The sequence below is a fragment of the Pyrgilauda ruficollis genome, unplaced genomic scaffold (genome assembly GCF_017590135.1).
Source record: "Pyrgilauda ruficollis isolate IOZ18807 unplaced genomic scaffold, ASM1759013v1 scaffold16, whole genome shotgun sequence".
Classification (NCBI taxonomy): domain Eukaryota; kingdom Metazoa; phylum Chordata; class Aves; order Passeriformes; family Passeridae; genus Pyrgilauda; species Pyrgilauda ruficollis.
Window position 1 is genome coordinate 12,126,705 of NW_024514764.1, and position 18,229 is coordinate 12,144,933.

The following is an 18,229-nucleotide window of genomic DNA, read 5'->3' on the forward strand; positions in this document are numbered from 1 at the left end:
TAAAAAATAATTTTAAATTTATGCCTGCCTGGCAAGGTGCTGCAGTTCCTCCCAGCTGATCTGACTGCAGGTATAACAAGCATATTTCCTGTGCTCTCATATGAAGTATTAATAGAAAAACCCTGCAGAACATCTCCTTATCACCCAACAGCACTGTCAGCTCCTTTTCAAGTACAACTTTCCAATCAAGCACACAGGCACTTCAGATTTTTACCAACACCAGTAAGGTCTTACATTTGCTTTTGACAGTGTCATACAAAAGTGTCAAAATCCAACTTGCACCACTTCTTCCCCACTCACAATGAGGGAGAAACTGCCTTGTTTTACAGCTGGGGGCAGCACCAAAGTGTATTTCTCCATGGTCTGTCTACTCCTCCTTATCTCTGGGAAGGCTCACATCAGCACAGTCCATCAGCTCGGGCTCTGTGTTGCTACAGTCACAGCTAAATGCCACAAGATGTCACTGTGTCCCTAAAATATCTGGAAACACGATTAGGGTTTGCTCAGTCATAAATACATAGCCATAGAGGAACAGATAAATATAATTGGAATATTAGAATTACAGGCTGCATAAAAACTTCCTTACTTAAAAGTTTAGTACTTAAACTTTAGTACTTAGGTTTTGTGCAAGGTCTGTGGAACCACATACCACATCTCTTCAAACAAGATGAAATTCACAGCTCTGGAACATAAAGAGCAGCTTAGTAGAAGTTTTCTGATGCTCTTTGCAACCATTATATTATTTAGGCTCCCAGTGCCTTCCTTACAGGGCTCTGATCCCCTTTGTACATGAGAAGCCACAACCCAGGGAAGATAAAGGGTTCCCTGAGGAACTCCAGCCTGATTCCCTGAATCCCTGACAAACACCCCAAGCAAGGGCCACAGCATCTTCCCCCCCATAGAGAGGTTCTGTGTCCGTCTGTCCAGGCCCTTCCCCAAGCACAATCCCGGCTGCAGGAGCCTCTGGGTCCCTGGAGGCAGCACTGACAGGCACAGGCTCCTGCTAAAGTTCAACAAGAACCCCACACTGCTTTGAACTTTGCCAGAACTTCTAATCCAGTCAAGAAACAGCATGTTACACCTTCCATTCTGCTGGAAGTCTCAGCATCTCATCCAAATTTGCTGTCCAGACATGCACAAATGGGGCCAGAGCAGTACCTGACTTGCCATCAGTGCTCCTGCAGCACTTTCCCCTTAGCTGCAGGTTTAGAGCACTTCCCCAGTGCTGTGATGCCCCTGTTATGACACTTGTCAGTTCTACATTTCACTTGTCAATAGATGGCCCTGTGCTAAGGAAGAAAATAATAATAATTCTTAAAGCTGTGCAGACATCATCAGCTTTTAAGAACAAGACACCAAAGACAGACTAAGGTAATGATTAGGATAGCAATTCTGCAAACATTTCATCTGACTTCCAGGCTCCACATTGCTCTGCCTCGTTTAAAACCCAAATCCCATTGATTAACAGCACGAGGAAGTGGATAATATCCTTAGGAACAAAGCCAAGAGATTTCAATGAAAAACAGCATACTATGAGCTAAGACTAAAATCCAGCTTACCTGTCATATGTCTCTTTGAGATCTCTGGCCAGTTTGCACTTGGGTAGGATGTGATGAAAAGGTGACTGGGGCCCTTCTGTGGCTACAGAAAGATTCAAAACAAGAAAGCAAATAACTGACTTCAAATCAAAGAGTTTCCTCTTCCCCCACTGGGTATCAACCTGTATCTTAGGGACAGAATTTGTATCATTTTAATCTACAATTATCTTTCAAATCTTTTACAATAACTCAAGTTACATGTTAAGATGATAATAGTGAATTACTGCCAACTTCTGCTAAACCTCAACTCAGTTAAGCACATGTAACCAAATTTGACAAATGATGACTTTAAATGCTTTGTTTTTCTAGATGCTAGCTTTAATTTTTAATGCTTGCAGCAAGATATGCATCACTGTCAGAGTTCACCTTAAATAGTACATATTGTTAAGAGCATTACAGTTACACAGCATTTTCCAAGTACACTCTATAAAAATGCTCTGTAACTGTTTGCTAGTCAGGTAACAGCACAAAAGAGTGGAGCTTCCACATAAGGAGTCTGGTGACTCAGCAGACAGCATTAAAGCATGCAAAACTTGCTCTAGACCACACAGGAGCTCTTCCATGTCAGCCTGACAGGGAGAGGCAAACATGATGGATCAGTGCACAGTCTCCAGGGATTGTGCTGAACTTAACTAGCAAAGACTGCAAAGAAACTACTTCACCTCTAAAACTCACACCTCTGCACAGGGATAGTGAACTTGGCTGAGGCAAAATGCAGGGAAAAGCTGTCAAAAGCTGTCAGAATGCTACAAAGCACCAAAACTTGTCCACAGTGATCCCAGGCACAAGAGAAGCACGAAGGCACGACCAGCACCTCTCTGGAAGAGAGTCCCAGTTCAGAGCCCCTGCTGCTGAAAGCACTCACCCTCTGACATGGCAGACACCTCGTCCTGGATGGCCAGGATGAGCTTGGCCTCGCGGGTGAGGTACTGGCAGCGGCGCTCCTCGTGCTGCAGGACGATGGCGATCCTGCGCGACAGGTTGTGCAGGCAGCTGATCACGGACGGGTCCGCGTTGGCCTGCGGGGAGCACGAGCAGCCACTGAGCCACGGGCACATGCAACCATAGGCACGATGGGGAACAGGCAAATGGTTTTCCATTCAGACCGAGAATCAGCCTCTTGACTGGATAAAGAACAGAATTTTCTCTACCCGTAGCCAAGCAGAAGCTCAGAGGTGTCTAAACGTAATTTGGATTTCTAAGCTCGTCTAAGTGCATGAAAGGAACACTACACCTGGGGAGGGATAGCCCTATCTGGTTTGTTTTTCCAGTTGTTAACAGGCCTTCTACCAGCAGAGAGCAAAGACCTCAACTTCACACAGTGAGACAAGAAAGTGTCAAGCTTTTTGAAAAGGCAGAATATCCCAATGTTCAGGTTAAACTCACTGGCAGCACAAGGGCTGCAGTGCCTTTAACATGTCCCACTAACTCCATGTTGCCACACTGGTGTTTGTCCCACATCCAGACAAGGCAGTAACTAGGTAACAATTACCAGCTCATGACCAATATTTTCATCCCAAATCTGAATTAATTTGGATCTATGCTCCCAAAAAATCACAAATATAGCTTATTACTAACACTGCATTTATGAAAGTCCCAGAAAGAAAGTGCTGGAAAAATCTATCACATCAGTACAGCTGCCAAGGGGGGTGAGGGGGAATTCACTAGCTCCAGCATGAGTCAGCAGCTGCTTCATGTTTGTTAAGACTTTTAAAGGAATTTAAAGTTCTGGCAACTGACCACTTGGCACAGAAACCAGCAAACCGTGACTCATCATTTCTTGACTCTGCTGTTCTTGCTGAGTCACGCCACGTTGGTAGCCCTGAAGCTCAAACACAGCAGGATCAGTGCTGATTATCTCACTTGGGCCTTTGCCTGCTCTGTCTGCCCACTGCAGATGGACACTCATCTTTATCTCTGAGGGCCTCCACCCAGCTCCTGCACTGCACTGCTCCATCCCAGGAAAAAATTTCCACTTGCTTCTTGCCCAACACTTTTCAGAAAGCTGACTGCTTCCTGTGAACTAAGAGTGTCTCATTTGGCAAATGGGTTTTGTGCTGTGTCACACACACAATTACATCAGTATCATCACAGGGTTGAAGGGCAAAGAAAGCAAGTTTTCCTAGAAGAACTAGAAATTAAATTCCAGAAAAATGCGGGCTAGTCTTCACTGTGAATGAATTCATTGGTTTCAACACTTCTGCTACCACAAGGCTCAGTGTGCATCAATGTGTCTGTTTGAAGGTGCATCTACACACACCGCCCTGCAAGCAAAGCACAGGGCTTTAACAGATCACCAAAACAACATCTCTTAACATGTGAAATCTAAAATCAACTCCTCCATTGCAAATTCAGCACTCCCTGACCCAGGAGTGTCCTAAAGCACAGGAACATAGGATTCCCAGCAGAGCTCTGTAAACAATTTCTGGCTTGATTCAGGTACTGGTCCTGTGTGAAACCTTGCTCCTCATCTGAGGACAAGCCATGCAGGCTGGGGCCATGTCCATGTCACCACTGCAAAGCCAGTGGTAAGAAAAGTACTAGTGCTAAAAGAAAAAAAAAATTTCCTTCACAAGCAGGGAGCTGGAGGTTTTTAAATCATGACATTACATCCAGTCAAGCACAAATCAACCATTTCCACAAAGACGATTATTCCAGCTCCCTCTTTTATTTTTAAACAACCTGTGGACTGGGAAAAGAAAGCCAGAGCTCAGAAATCAAGTAATGCTTGAATATAATGAAATTTCTAGGGCTTTATACACCTAATTAGCCAAGCCAGGATCCCTTAATACCAGCATCTAGTTAATAGAGGAAGCCTGAAAAAAATTCCAGGCAGAAACTAAGTATTTGTTCCAGGTTTTTGCTGAGCATTGAAACCTCTTTATTCTTCACTTGTACCTTCTTCTCATTTAGCTGCTCAGCTGCTGCTCCCTGGCACTCTCCCTTTCCAGTGACCTCACTGCTGAGAGGAGGCAGCTTTCTAACACTGGCCATTAATCATAAAACAAGCCTGGAGTGTGAGCTACTGCATTGTCTCATGCATCCAAAGCACATCTCACTGTCAGATGGAATGGAGACAGTCCTTACCCTTAGTGCAAACACCACGTTGAACAGAATCATGGTGGGCATCTCTCTCTTTGGTGAGGGGTCAGTTTTGGATACCTGAAAAATATTTTTTAGAAAATCCCATCGGCTAGTGTCAGCTGGAGACATTAACAGAACGACAGGAATAAAAAAAAAATTTAAAAATAGTTAAATAACAAGCTGAGAAAAGACAGCAGACAATTCAATATATAATATCAAATACGACTGGCAAAAAATAGAACTATGCTTTTGTTTTTAATTGGAGTGTCACAGTTACTCTATAACACTGCCTTTGCTGAGCAACTGTGAAGGCTTAACCAAAGCCTTTAAGTCACAAGCATGGAAATGAGTGTCAGTTAAGACAGCACTCTTACTTAGTGTCTCTGTCATTACATTTAGCATCATTAGGGACCTTAGGTTTAAATTCTTTAGCACAACTGTCAGGTGTACTGTCAAAAGAATTTTACAGATCTCAGGCCACACCTATTCCTTCCTTTCCTAAAATCCCCATATAAATTTCATCCTGTTACAAGCTACTGCTTTTATCAGATAAAATATGCTCTAGAACAGCAGTACTAAAATAAAAGGTTTGATTTTTCCCTTCCTGCACGATTTCAAACACATTATCCAGCCCCTCTATTCTCTTTGTAGCAGAGAGCTCCATTCCTAAGGCAGATTCAAACTTTCCAGTGAGAAGAAACAGCTGGAGCTGACACAAGCAAATGGAATTTGCACAGCCAGACCAACACGGAAGGGAGCACGTGTCGCCACAAGATGGAGCACAAAATGCAGAGGACATTCCCAGCTCCCCTGCAGCTCCCTGCTCAACACCCACCCAGTCCCAACCTGCAGGCCAAACAATAGCTGCTCTCTACCCAAAGTATGTGCAGCACCTGAGCCAGGGCAAACACAGAGCAGCATCTGCCCTTCCCCACAGGTTCCAAGCACCAGCAGTGAACTGCTCAGGACTGAATTCCAAAATCTGTCTGCTTTCACTCAGGAGTCTCAACATTTAGAAAACTAAGAGGTGATACATATTTTGGGGGCTTTTTTGTCCTAAAGGGAAAATTGTATTCTGTCAGAAAGGCAGTGATGGGAGAGTGGTAAAGGCAGTTTACTGTATTTATCTGTTCTGGAGTTACAGGTTCCAGGACATCTTGTGAATTTCCAAGTGTAAGGACTGATCCTGTTCCTTCCTTCACATCAGAGAAACTAACATCAGCTGGGATGCAGGCTAGATTTCATATCAACTCATGTCCAGAAAAAAAGAACACTGAGCTGGGAAAGAAAATGCTGAAGGAATTTGAAGAATGCAGAACACTGCTACATAAAAAGCAATGTGGCACACAGGATTAAATGTTTGTGCTCTTGCAACTCCTGAATCTCATTGGAGTAAGAATTTGCTGAGCTGTCCTGTGGATTAATTTACTGCAGTATGAATTCTGAGGAAACTCAAAGCAGAGGCTGTTGGGTTACTCCAAACACTGCCTGAGCTCCATGGAAAAGCAGCTCCATCTGGCTTCCTCCTAACTGCAGGAGGGTCCCAGATTTAGACTGACACAAGCCAGCAGAGATGGCTGCCACATCTAGAAGATTCTGGACTCTAGAAAGTTCTGGGGTGCCTCCTAGGGTGATAAGACACACCCAAAAAGAAGTTCCTTCAGAAGTAACAAAAAAGTGTTTACAGCTCTTTATAACTTTATTTATTTGCCCAGATACAATTTTATTTAGACAAACTGAAATGAAGTAACATTTAATGCAATTAGGATTAAACTGATTGGAAACAATGTACAATAATAGGTGGTGAAAAAAAATGCAAATACAATCAAATACAAATTTTCAGCCTCGCTTACAGCACATTTAGGAAGCTAAACCTTTCAGATGAGATAAATATAAGAAAGAAAAATGATCTGAGGGAGAACAGGCCACTGCTGTCAGAGCCTTGAGGGCACCAAAAGGTCTTAATGGCCCTGGCCATGACCTGTTCCCACACACACAACCCCCCTCCAGAGTCCATGACCTGGGAGCCCCGTTTAAGCTCAGCCCAGGGCCTGGAGCTGTGCCTGTGTCCAGGATAGACCTTGGATCTGTGCCTGTCTCCTGGACAGACCCTTGCTTAGGCACATCCCACCCTTGTCCTGTCCCCTTCTGCTCCTGGCTGGGGTCCCAATACAGACCCTGGGCCTCGTTCCCCACTTGCCTTGCCTGGGGCTGCTGATGGATCTGCACAGCTTGGGCACACTTGAATTCTGTCTTCCAAGAGAGTTTAACCTTTCAGGACTGAGTCTTGGTGATCCTCCAGGACATTTCCTGCAGACTCACAACTGAGTTCCCAAAGTAGCATTTTTTCATGTTTTAGACCAGCTCCTTGCTGGGATTAAAGCAGTCTGGTCCTCTAAATATCATGCAGCCAACAAGCTGTTTCCACCTCTAATTATAGCTAGAAAGCAGGATAGAATTGGCAAGCAGACTTCTTTTTCCCCCAAAAAAAGGAATGACTTAGCAAATTTGATGAAAAATGAGACCAAAGCAGTTCAGTGTCAGGGATCAGTGTTGGATTCAGAAATTACCAAAACCTTTAGTTCATTCCTACAGCTGAGCAGGAAGAAGGAACAGGACAGGGAATATTAGAAACACAGAAGCAGGTGAATTCTTTCCTGGATTTAAGCAGGGCCTTTTACATAGCCCAGGTAAACTGCTCTCATTCTAAGCACCTGAAACAGAGGCCATGGAGGAAGGTCTCAAAGCAAACAGCAGCCTGACAGTCCACAAGAAAATTCTAGATCTCTTTCAACATTCTACATATTCCATCTAAGTCTTGTGGATCATCTTCAGCCTCAGGGAAAGTTAAAAGCCAAACAAGGCTGATGCAGCTTTTAGCATTTGTGAAGGTTTTTGGTGGTGTTTTTTTAACTGCCACACTAATTAGAGGTGCTAAAAGCTAACTTGCAGTAACTAAAACAGTGAGAAACAGCTTTTTGAGTTGGAGTGCCCAGTTTTACTTCTCTTTACTCACACTGCTTCTCTACAGTAACCAGAAGAGTTTCAGTGATCACTGACAGCTCCCTCAGTTTGCCACTCACTCCACTGACCCAGAAGTAAGTAAAGACAGCTTGGAGCATCAGCAAGTAAAACCAGGATCAAAAGCCAACATGCCCATTCTGAATTGCAGGTTTCCTCAGTAAAGCAGGCAGTTTGTGAAGAAGGCAGGTCCCCAGAGGGGATCTCATACCTACCTGCCCGAGGGCATGCTGGAGCAAGGTGGGATGGCCAACAAAGCGAACATTATCAATCTTCAATTCAAACTTTTTGCCACACATATCTGACTTGGTAGCCAAAATTGTTGCCAGGATGACATCTGAAAACCTTGAAGAGCAGAAACACAAGTTATTACAGTTTTCAAAAAGCACATCCCCAAAATATTCCTCCAAATACAGACATATTTAACTCCAAAGTTTTTAAGGCATTGTAAATTGTGACTAGATTGCTGTACCTGGAGTACCACCAATTATGTAAAATTAAGGACCCCTAAATTACATCCCTCAGATCATCATAATTATAAAACAGGAAGCGTTCACAACAAAGACTGCAGGGTCATGCTCATTTAATTACATGCTCAGCAAAATACATTGAAAAGATTAGATGCAGTTTGCTTAAATATAAAAAGAGCTGGAGTTAGCCATTGCCTGGATTGAGCTGCAGGTTAATAAACTTACTAAGCAACTACATATTGACACAGCCTGTCACTCAAGCACAACAGAGATCTTTAAGCCACCCAGTATGGCAGAGGGGAAGGCAAGAAAGAGCTGATTCAATTAAAAGAAACACAGCCAATGCTTGTCCTTCATCAGTGACATTCCTCATTTAACAGATCTCAGCCTGTGCTCAGCAGACCACTGGTATCTTCCAAGAGCTGCCTGGCCTCACCTGGGCTTTCTCATTTGATAAACCACATTCATGACAGGCCAGGCCCTTCCCAATGCCCAGCCATGGGGTTACTGAATTGCTCTAGATAGGTGAGGGCAAGGCAGCAGCTCTGAGACAGGAGGGCAAGTATCCACAAGGAGTCTGCCCCATGAAACACAGCCACTGCTGCAAAACCAGCTAAAAATCCCATGTGACAAGGAACTGCTCTCTCCAATGGCCTTGTAGCATTGGTCTGGTCTCTACCAACACTTGTTTTCCTCAAGGTGTTCCCTAGGACAGTGGAGCCCAAACCCACAGGGAAGAGGACCTCAGCTGCTAGAGTAAACTTGTTGCTCTAAAATAGGAGCAGTGCAAGGCTTGTTATTAGCAAGTTCTCTCCTCATCTGTTTTACAGAAGCTCCTACTTGACCAAATGAATTTCAGACCACTTTCTGATGAGAGTTGGTTTTTAAGAATGAAAATGTTTATTTCATTTTGTGTATTGACACCCAGGGATATGTGTCCCTGCCAGACCATCCCCCTAGAGCAGGCAGGTATCCCAGATAACCCAGTATCACTCAGAGAGGAGGGCAGGCACGGGTGTGTGCTGTGCTCACCTTATCTCTTGGCCACAAGTGAGCCCTCCATGCCCAGAGAAGCAATTAATGTACTTTAGTCCTGTTTCCCTCTGAGTCATGGAGTACTACAGAAATTAAGACAAATGCACTCAAGAAGACAGGGGGGAATTCCTTTTATTTACAAATACTGGAGATGAAGGACCACACAGGTCCAAACTGCCAAAGCCCCTGGTGCTTGTACAAACAGGTCACTCTGACCACAGCACACTGCTTATGTTTGGTTTATGGAAGGAGCAGCTGTGTACAAACTTCTAAATTCCCGGCTGCTCTGCTCCAAACTCCAAGCTAAGGGCAAGCAGAGACTAGCCAGAGATTCCTGGGGCCACAGAGCCCATGCTCCTCAGCCACTGGGCTGCACAACTTGGGAAGTCTGGGAGGAAAGGGTAAAGTGCTGGAAGAGGACCTGGACTGACAGTCCCTGGAGATCACATTCAAAATAGAAAAAAAAGTCACTGTGACAGCAGTGAGCTTCTCCTCCTCTTTTTGCCCTGTTCAGCAGCTCATTAATAGGCTCATCATGGAGCCAGGAAGATGGGAACAGCAATGGATCCAAAAGGAGCATATGTTTTGGGGGGTGAAGAGAGAAGGAGGGCAAATTAGAAAATGTCGGCTTCCTGGTAAGAAATTAGTTACCCTTCCCTCCTCCAGCCTTGGCAAAGGATACCTGGGAGCTGATAAACTGATCATTCTGATAACTTCCACAAGGAATTACACCAGCAGATCCTTTAACAGATAAATGTGGTGCTAAAGGAAGGAATTCAGCAGTTTCCTAGGGGAGCTCTTGATACCAACAGCCCTGTCTGCCCTACCTCGCATGTGGCTCTTTGGGGAGGAAGAGATAAAAAGGCTCATTTTGGAAAATCCTCAGGATCTTCTCAGTACCAGGGTCTTCTGTGTCTGGGAAAGTACTGAGTTGCAGCCAGAGGACATGCTCAGGGACAGAATACCCACACAGGTGAACCTCCTATCACCACAGGCTCTCCCAAGAGTCACCTGGACTCCAGCCCCATTCTCCTCCTCTGACAGCCTGGATTTATAGTTTTGCTGTCTGCGTTTTTTTAACCCCCAGTGCTCTACATAATTTTGACATTTCTTAGGCCTCAGGACAATAGGGAAATTGAGAAACAGCACATGTGTTATTCCCATTACTTCAATTAGTCACCTCATCTTAGAAAATAACACTTTTACTTTATTTCAAAACACATTTTCCCATCTTTGGGGTATGTTAAGATGACCTAAAAACACTGACTTCTCAGAGCCCAAGAGTTTGTTAGAAGCAGATTAGGTTTTGCAGTTGGGCAGTAACCCTTCTCCTTTTATGAGATTAGTCTGAGCATTGTGAATTCCAGGGGGAAGCAAACCTCTTCTGTACTAAGGAATTCAGCAGGCAGAAAGAATATACAATAAACAAAAGCTTTGATTTGTCCAAAATATTCTACCACTCCTCTCCAGAGCACAACATAGCAACAGCACATTGAAAAGAAGGGGGGAAGATTCAAACATTAATTCATTTTCCCCCCAAGAATGGATTGTAACTTTTTATATGCCACAGAAATTCAGAGCAAGGTTTTTATTAAGAATTTTTCTTTGAAGTAGTTCAGAACAGGATCTGAGTATGTAGGTGAGGTTTATGTTAAGCAGGGACTACGGATGCAATATTTTTTTTTTTCCTTCTGGGGCCCTGAGTTAAGCACTTTTCCCTCTGTTTGTAACCATCCCATTCAGCTGAGTGGGGCACCAAGGACAAGCAAACAACACAGCTGTTCAAACGTGGTCTTCTAAAGAGCTCTCCATCATTACCCTGGGATTAAATAGATTACTCACTGATCTGTACTTTCAAGCCATTTCCCCTCAGAAAACAATTTGATTTAGGGCTCCTTGTTGGAATAACTACAATGCCAAGGCTATACTTGCTCCATTCCCAGAGCCTCCCAGCTTTTCCCAATTCACAGAAGGGACAGTGCCACACCCATTCTGGATTCCCTACAGGAAGCACAGAAATGTTAGTATGACCATGGTAATTATCCTGGCACAAACCTTTAGCAATACATATCCTACAGACACTGTGATTTAGCATATGATTTTCTCATCATTCAGTGTAAAACAGAAACCAGAAACAAAAGCACAATTAAAAGGATGGTGAGAAAAGAAAGCCATTCTAGACAAAGGTGATTGTTTAGAATGTTTGGTCTTACCCTGAAACCAATTGCTCATCAGTTAGAGGACATTGGTCTCTGAAATGGGAACATGGCCATAAACACAAAACAAAACACAACAAAAGAAAATAAACGAGGCAAGTACACAAAATACAAAAGAGAAAAAAAAGAGATAATATTAAAAACAAGGATGAACTATTAAGGGTTAAACTCCTGTAAAGGAAATATAACTGTTGAGGAGAGTCTAAAGTTAATGGAAGGTGAATTCCAGGGACATATTGCAGGCTGTTTGACAACATGGAGAAAACAGGCTAAGGTAATTTAGTCCTTGCACTAGCAGTGGCTGCTGCCATGTGTTTTCCCACAGTACACAGCATTTATGGAGCTGATTTCCATGGCACCTTTTAATTCATGCTTACCTTAAGAGAAACAGAAGAGGTTGCAGCCTGATTTAGACAGATTCTAAACCTCAGTTTCTTCCCTAGACTGTTGCTATCATTTCCACCAAAGAACCTCCCATGCAGCCCCAAACAACCCACAGCTCTTCCCAGCTGGTTCTAGTGCTTCCATACCCACAAGACTTAGGAAAAGAGGATGCCAAGTGTTTGTTGCAGGATTCTGTGAAGGGCCTGGCACACACAGCCACCACTGCTCCTGCAGGGATCCTCACAGCAGGCACAAGGCTGGCCAGACTCACAGCACACTGAAATCCTTCTCTGCCCCTCTCTGTGCCCAGGCAATATGCACAACTTAGGAATAGGAGACTGAAAAAGCTTTCAAGGCAAAGAATCCTAAACCCTTCTTTACAACAGGTGTACAGAGCAGGACTGAGTTAGCACCTGTACTCTCTTTTACATCAGATACACCTGTTTCCATTTTAACATCCAACTGCCACTTTTCCCCCCAGTTAAGATTAAAAAAGGACTTCTTTCCTGAAACAACTTCATAAATGTACTGAAAAATGAATCTGATAAAAGCTTTCTACTAACCCACATGAGAAAGGGGAGGCAAACTGAAAACCTCCAACAATTACCTAATACAAAACAGCAGATTTCTGTCAGTGACGACGAAAAGAGAACCTAGAGAGCCTAAATGACAAACTACACAATGGGGTGACATTACAGGAAGGGTGTTTCAAGGAATGGGTGGATGAATGGAAAAGCACAGGCTTACAGAAAGGAAGCTTTTCAGAACAAATACAAGGAAGAACACTGGAGTCCAGTGAAAGAGGGACAGAGGAAACAAATGTTATCACAGGAGAGCTACTGTTTGTTAGAAAGGGACATTCAAACCCTTGTTTGTCAGTAACTTGGGGTTTTATAACAGAAGTGTTTGCTAAATTTGCTAAAACTCCTTCAGTTAGCTCTGCTACTAAAAATGCAAAGTCTGCTGTAACATATGTTACTATACGTGCCTCCTCATTAGAATATTTGCTTGCTGGCTATACCACCTTCAGAAAAACCACAAAAAAAAACCTATTTCAAACCAATTTAACATAGCATTATTTTATGGCTTCAGAGGAGTAATTGCCTCATATTTTTTCAGGGGAAAGAACGAAGACTGGCAGGCATCTCCATAAACATTGGGAGGGGGTGTATTCCTGGTAAAACACTCAAAAACTGAAGGATGTTTTTGAAAAGTGCAAATGATGAAAGGCTGAGAAGAAGCCAACAAAGAGAGACACTTGACAAGCAATTTGTTTTGACAGTGACAGTCTTCTGAATACCTTTTTGTTGCATGGCCACCATCAACACACCTCAAACACTTTTGCTGCTCAACCTGCTTTCAGCAGGAAATAAAATATGTATTCTGAAGACCCAAACACAGCTCCATGAAGCAGAAATTAATACAAGCAAACACACCCCAGTAACCTGGAGGAAGGATTATCATGAATAGGCTGCCATTGTCTATAAAAAAACCAAAAAGCATAACAATGATCAGGAAATTGAGCCTTGAGGCTAAAAGAAATCCAATTATCTATACCAATATACTACATGGAAATGGAGTTAAGGCACCCAAACTGATCTAATTTTGTCCCTCCTGAGAGCATTAAGAAATACATGCACCTCAACTACTCTAGGAAAGGTCAGTTCCAAAGTAATTGATCTGGGTTCCAATAACTATGGGGAAAAATCAACAGTAAATCTTACCTAGGACACAACTGGTGCTAGATTACTAATAAATTAAAGACAGCCATCCAGTATAAAAAAGGATGACTTCAACCCTCTTAGGAACTATTGCAGCTACAAGATAAATCTGAAATAGCCTTTATACTGAGCACACAGTGGGAAAACCCCAACCCTACAACATTATCAAACTTGCCATACACCACCAACTCAACCTAGCAGTCTGCCCACTCCACAGCCTTGCTTCGTGCCACTAAAAACAACCATGGGTGTTCCTGACATGCAGGGATTGAAAGGAACTTTTTCCAACTCTTCCTTGATGAAGTCTTCCAAAAATAATACAAAACCACCTCATAAATTACTTTTATTGTGGACAATTTCAGGCAGAAAATTATCACCACCAGAAAACAGAGTGGACTTCATGCTGATGAACTCTCTCCCAGGAAGGGAACTGCTGCACTGCAGAAGAAAGATCTTACAGGGCTGGAGCTGCCACTGAAGGAATGGCTCTCACAATACCAGTTGCCCCATTCCTGGTCTCTACAACCTGATCTTCAATGGAAACACACAAACTGAAGCAAAAATTCATAATGTTGGTGAGGAAAAAAATCAATGATGATGTTGGTTTCATGGCATATGAAAGTAAAACTTCTTTCCTTTCCCAGCTTACAAAGCAGGTGCATCTCCCTCCCTCCCTCCAGGGGATCTGCACTTTTCTGCCTTCCCTCTCCCCTTGGAATCTCTTCTATTCCAAGGCACCAACCTCTGTTACTCCTAAAATTGCCTGTTACAAATCAAAGTTGGACCAATCCATTGCACAGTTTTGAAGATGCCTTTTTGTCTTCTGCTGGAAGAAGCATCTGTGTACTTAAAACTTGCATATTTTTTCCACCTCATCAGTCAGTGAAAAATACAAACTTTGCCAAAAAAGCTCCTCTTGTCTAATTTAAATTAACAGCACTCAGTACATAAATGCATCAGCACGTTCTTCTACTAGCAGGTACCACTGAAGAGGACACATTTAACTGCTACATCAGTTGTGTGGGATGCAGGGGACTTAAAAGCGTTGATTACACTGCTGCTGGGAAAAAGCTTTCTGTAATCAAACTGGAAACAAACACAATTTTGAAAGGGCCTTTGAATTTCAGAAAGAAGATGCCCAGCCATATAAGCAGAACCAGCAGTGTGCTAGACTCCAATATCGAGCATCTAGAAGAAATAAACTTTCAGAGCAACAGAAATGCTGCTGCTCTTCTATTTCCCTTTTTATATGCATGGGAGATACAGACAGATCTGAAAAAAATATTTTATTAGAAAGAAATACCTGACCAGGAGATTAAGCATGAACTTTCATGCTCACTGTTCTGGACATCACTACAATGCAGCAATATAAATATTTGTTTAGTGAGGGTTATATGCCAGAACATTCATTTTAAAAATCTGTTTCTGGAAAACACCAGCAGTTTTCTCACCTGACCATCATTTGAAATGATAAAAGCTTTTCCTACATCACTGCAGTAACCACATATTGTCTCACACTAATTTAGCAACACAGGCAACACACAGTAAACACAGCCACACATTAAGTGCTTTGTCCAACCTGCCTAAACAGCAGAGGCAATAAGAATCAGTGTCAGACAGAAGCTGGTATCATTCCAACACCTTCTTAACCTACCTAGGGAAATTCTAGAGCCAGGGGTTTGAACAGCCACCAACAAAACCCTGGGCTCTCCTGCCATCCACAGCCCAGCCTGAAAAGCCAGTCACCAGTTCCCAAACACACAAATGCTTTGCTCCCCCTGCAGCTGTGCCCTGTCCATACTGCACTCACTGGACACACAACCAAAGGTTGTGTTTGAAGGTTTCAAAGGCATCAGAAGAGGCAGGAGATACAAATTACCGCAAGCAACATGTGTTTTCATAAGATCCCAGTCCTGGAAAACAAAATTAACTGATGATGTTTACAGTCATGTGGGTGATTTTAATTTCAGCTAAACCATTCTCTGTCATAAAGTCAACAACAATCTTACATTTACAAAGTGATGATTACTTCCTTAGTACTCTTATAAAAGAGAAGAGCAGCAGCTACCTCTTTTTTATTAATATTGGAGATTAAAATACATATCAGAAAAAAGATCTGCAAGTGAATTATGGGCCAACAGACAAACTTTTTCTCTCCCAGATTTCTCTCCTATCTAGTAGTGATAAATTTAGAATTATGCAGCAGATTTCAAATGTTCAACAAAACTAATTAGAGGGTCCATTCACACATACACACATGCTGAACACCACACTGCCTATTTTCAGTGCATTTGTTACCCTCTGATTTCCTGTACTTAAAAAACTCTCTTGAAGTCTCAGTTTCCTTTTGAGCCACTGTGTCACTCCACTGACACAACAGCAGCTCTGTCTGGAGAAAAAAAATTAGTTATTCATTAGTGCACAGCAATTCCAATAGGCCATTACATGAGCTAGGAAGAAGTTGAGGCAACCGAAAAATATATCCAGTTAGGAGTAGGCAGGTAAAGAAAAGTGGGATTTTTCCAGAAGATTAATACTCCTAGTTTTGAAAGGGTAATACTGCCTTTCTAATGAGCATAGAATAGCTGACCTTGCCCAGGAAACAACAGATTCAGCAGCATTCCCTGGTGAGACAGGCCTCTTTACTAAGCACTAAGTTGCTCATAACTTGATATTAAAGCATTTTTTGCCAGGTTGTCTTCTACAGAGTCCAAGAGAATGTGCCTAGGGACTAGGAGGCAAGAGAGCAGGAGGCTGTCTCTCCTCCATTTCAAACTCTCAGGCAGAAGAAATGTTTTCCCTCCTACCTGGAGTCCCCATCTTGATCTTCTGTGGTGTCACCAGAGCCATTCACAGCATATCGACTCCTTGGTTTGTCTGAAGCAAAGAACAAAGATAAATTTACCCAGGAACAATCTGTTTAATGGGTGTTTGTATGTTTTTCTATTCTCACTCAGAAGAACATTAAAAAAATAGGAGAAAATTTTTATCCTTCAGGGGATGAAGAGGAGGAAGTGAAACACTCACAGAAACTGACTCAGGTAACAGTTTGCAGTTCAAGAGTGAAAAGTAAAAGTCTGACCAATGCAATTTCCCTCCTTATTGCTCAGGTTTTGGGACAATTACAATGCTCCCACAGTCATAGGAAGGGAAATTCTTTATCAACAAAAAGCAGGAGGGGGGATGGCAGGGAAACAGCAAAATAAACAACTTTTCATATTTCGCCTATAAAAGTGGAAAGGGAATTAGAGATGAATCTCTCTTCATAAACTGACTCACAACCTAAGCAGAGGAGTTAAACTTCTCCCGACACACAGCCACTAGCACACAACCCAGATCACACAGCTCCATCACCCCGCAGCACCTTTAGGCCCTGCACTGATACTGGTCCAGTCCAGCCACAGGCACTGTCCCAAATCGCATGCCTCAAGGAGGTGCCAGCACCTGAACAGTCCCATGCTCCTGTTTTCCAGCAGAAACTAAACCTCTTCCAGCACACTAATTCAAGGCCACAGACTAAAATTTTGTAATTCCTATCCATTACTGGTTAAAGCTTAGAGTGTTTACTGAATCACTTCCAAATCAGTGCTTTTCTTGTCCTCCTGCCTCCTGCTTCCCCTGCAGCTCCCAAAACCCATGGAATTCACCTGTCCTGGGGACAGAGGTAAGGTACCAGGTGGATAGTGACACCTGGCACTAATATGGTTCAACTGATGGATGAGAGGGGTCCCAGGGCACCTGGGGGGAGTGAGGGCATTGCAGGGCAAGGGCTGAGAGGTGCAGAGTCCCATGGGGAGCTGTGAGGGGTGCCAGGTCCTCATGGACAGGGGGAGTCAGGGGAGCCAGGTACCCACAGAGGGTATGAGGGGTGTGTGGGGGATGACAGGTACCCACAGACAGTGTGAGAGGTCTGTGGGGGATGACAGGTACCCACAGACAGTGTGAGGGGTGCAGAGTGCCAGGTGAGAGGTGCCAGGCCCCCATGGACAAAGTGAAGGATGTGAGAGGGGGTTCCGGGCCCCCATGGGGGGTGTGAGGGGTCCGTGTGTGGTACCAGCCCCCCACGGGAGGATGCCAGGCCCCGGCGGAGGCTGCTGGGGGCGCGGGGCAGCCGCAGCTCCCGGCGTCGGCACTTACTGTCCTGCGCGGCGGGGTGCTCGGCGCCGCGCTGGAACGGGAAGCGGAACAGCAGCTTGTTGCCGCGGCTGCCCGAGCTCACCAGGATCACGCTGATGGGGCTGGTGCTCTCGCCCATGCCGGCTCGGGCTTCCCGCAGGAAGGGCCCGGCCGCTGCGCCTTCCGCTTCCGCCGGCGCACGGTGCGGCCGCCGCTACCGGCACCGGCGGGACAGCGCGGCCGCGGCCGCCTGTGCCGGCCTGTGCCCGGGGCCCGCCTGTACCGGGGCCGCCTGTCCGGGGCCCGCCTGTGCCCGGGGCCCGCCTGTGCCCGGGCCCTGCGCCTCACGGCCCGTGGCCAGTGCTGCCCAACGCCCCCAGTTCTGACCAGCATCTCATAGGTCCATGGCCCGTTCCCAGTACAGCCCAGTATTCCCAGTTCCGACCAGCACATCACACACAGCCCCATCCCCAATACAGGCAAGTACCCTCACTTCTGACCAGCATCTCACGGCCACACAGCTCGTTCCCAGTACAGCCCAGTTGCTCCCAGTTCATACCAGCACCTCTGCAGGTTCATACCCG

The 18,229-nt window shown here is 44.4% G+C and overlaps 1 protein-coding gene across 9 annotated transcripts in view; it reads right to left on the reverse strand.

The window, feature by feature from the left end:
• Positions 1–17,864, reverse strand: part of NPRL3 (NPR3 like, GATOR1 complex subunit) — a 41,425-nt gene extending 23,561 nt beyond the window's left edge. Inside the window, exons 1-7 of one of the 9 annotated variants that reach the window (XM_041462323.1) lie at positions 17,667–17,864; positions 16,337–16,406; positions 11,422–11,460; positions 7,919–8,048; positions 4,686–4,760; positions 2,464–2,617; positions 1,560–1,641 (exon numbers count right to left, since the gene is read on the reverse strand). In XM_041462323.1, the coding sequence (XP_041318257.1) occupies positions 1,560–1,641; positions 2,464–2,617; positions 4,686–4,760; positions 7,919–8,048; positions 11,422–11,460; positions 16,337–16,406; positions 17,667–17,784 (668 nt within the window). In that variant the 5' untranslated portion in view covers positions 17,785–17,864. Of the gene's footprint in view, positions 1–1,559; positions 1,642–2,463; positions 2,618–2,984; positions 3,171–4,685; positions 4,761–6,882; positions 6,977–7,918; positions 8,049–8,398; positions 8,548–8,609; positions 9,086–11,421; positions 11,461–16,336; positions 16,407–17,666 lie in introns of those variants that run through there. The other 8 variants (XM_041462320.1, XM_041462321.1, XM_041462324.1 and 5 more) reach the window with 8 other exon arrangements.
• Between the last annotated feature and the right edge of the window lie 365 nt (positions 17,865–18,229).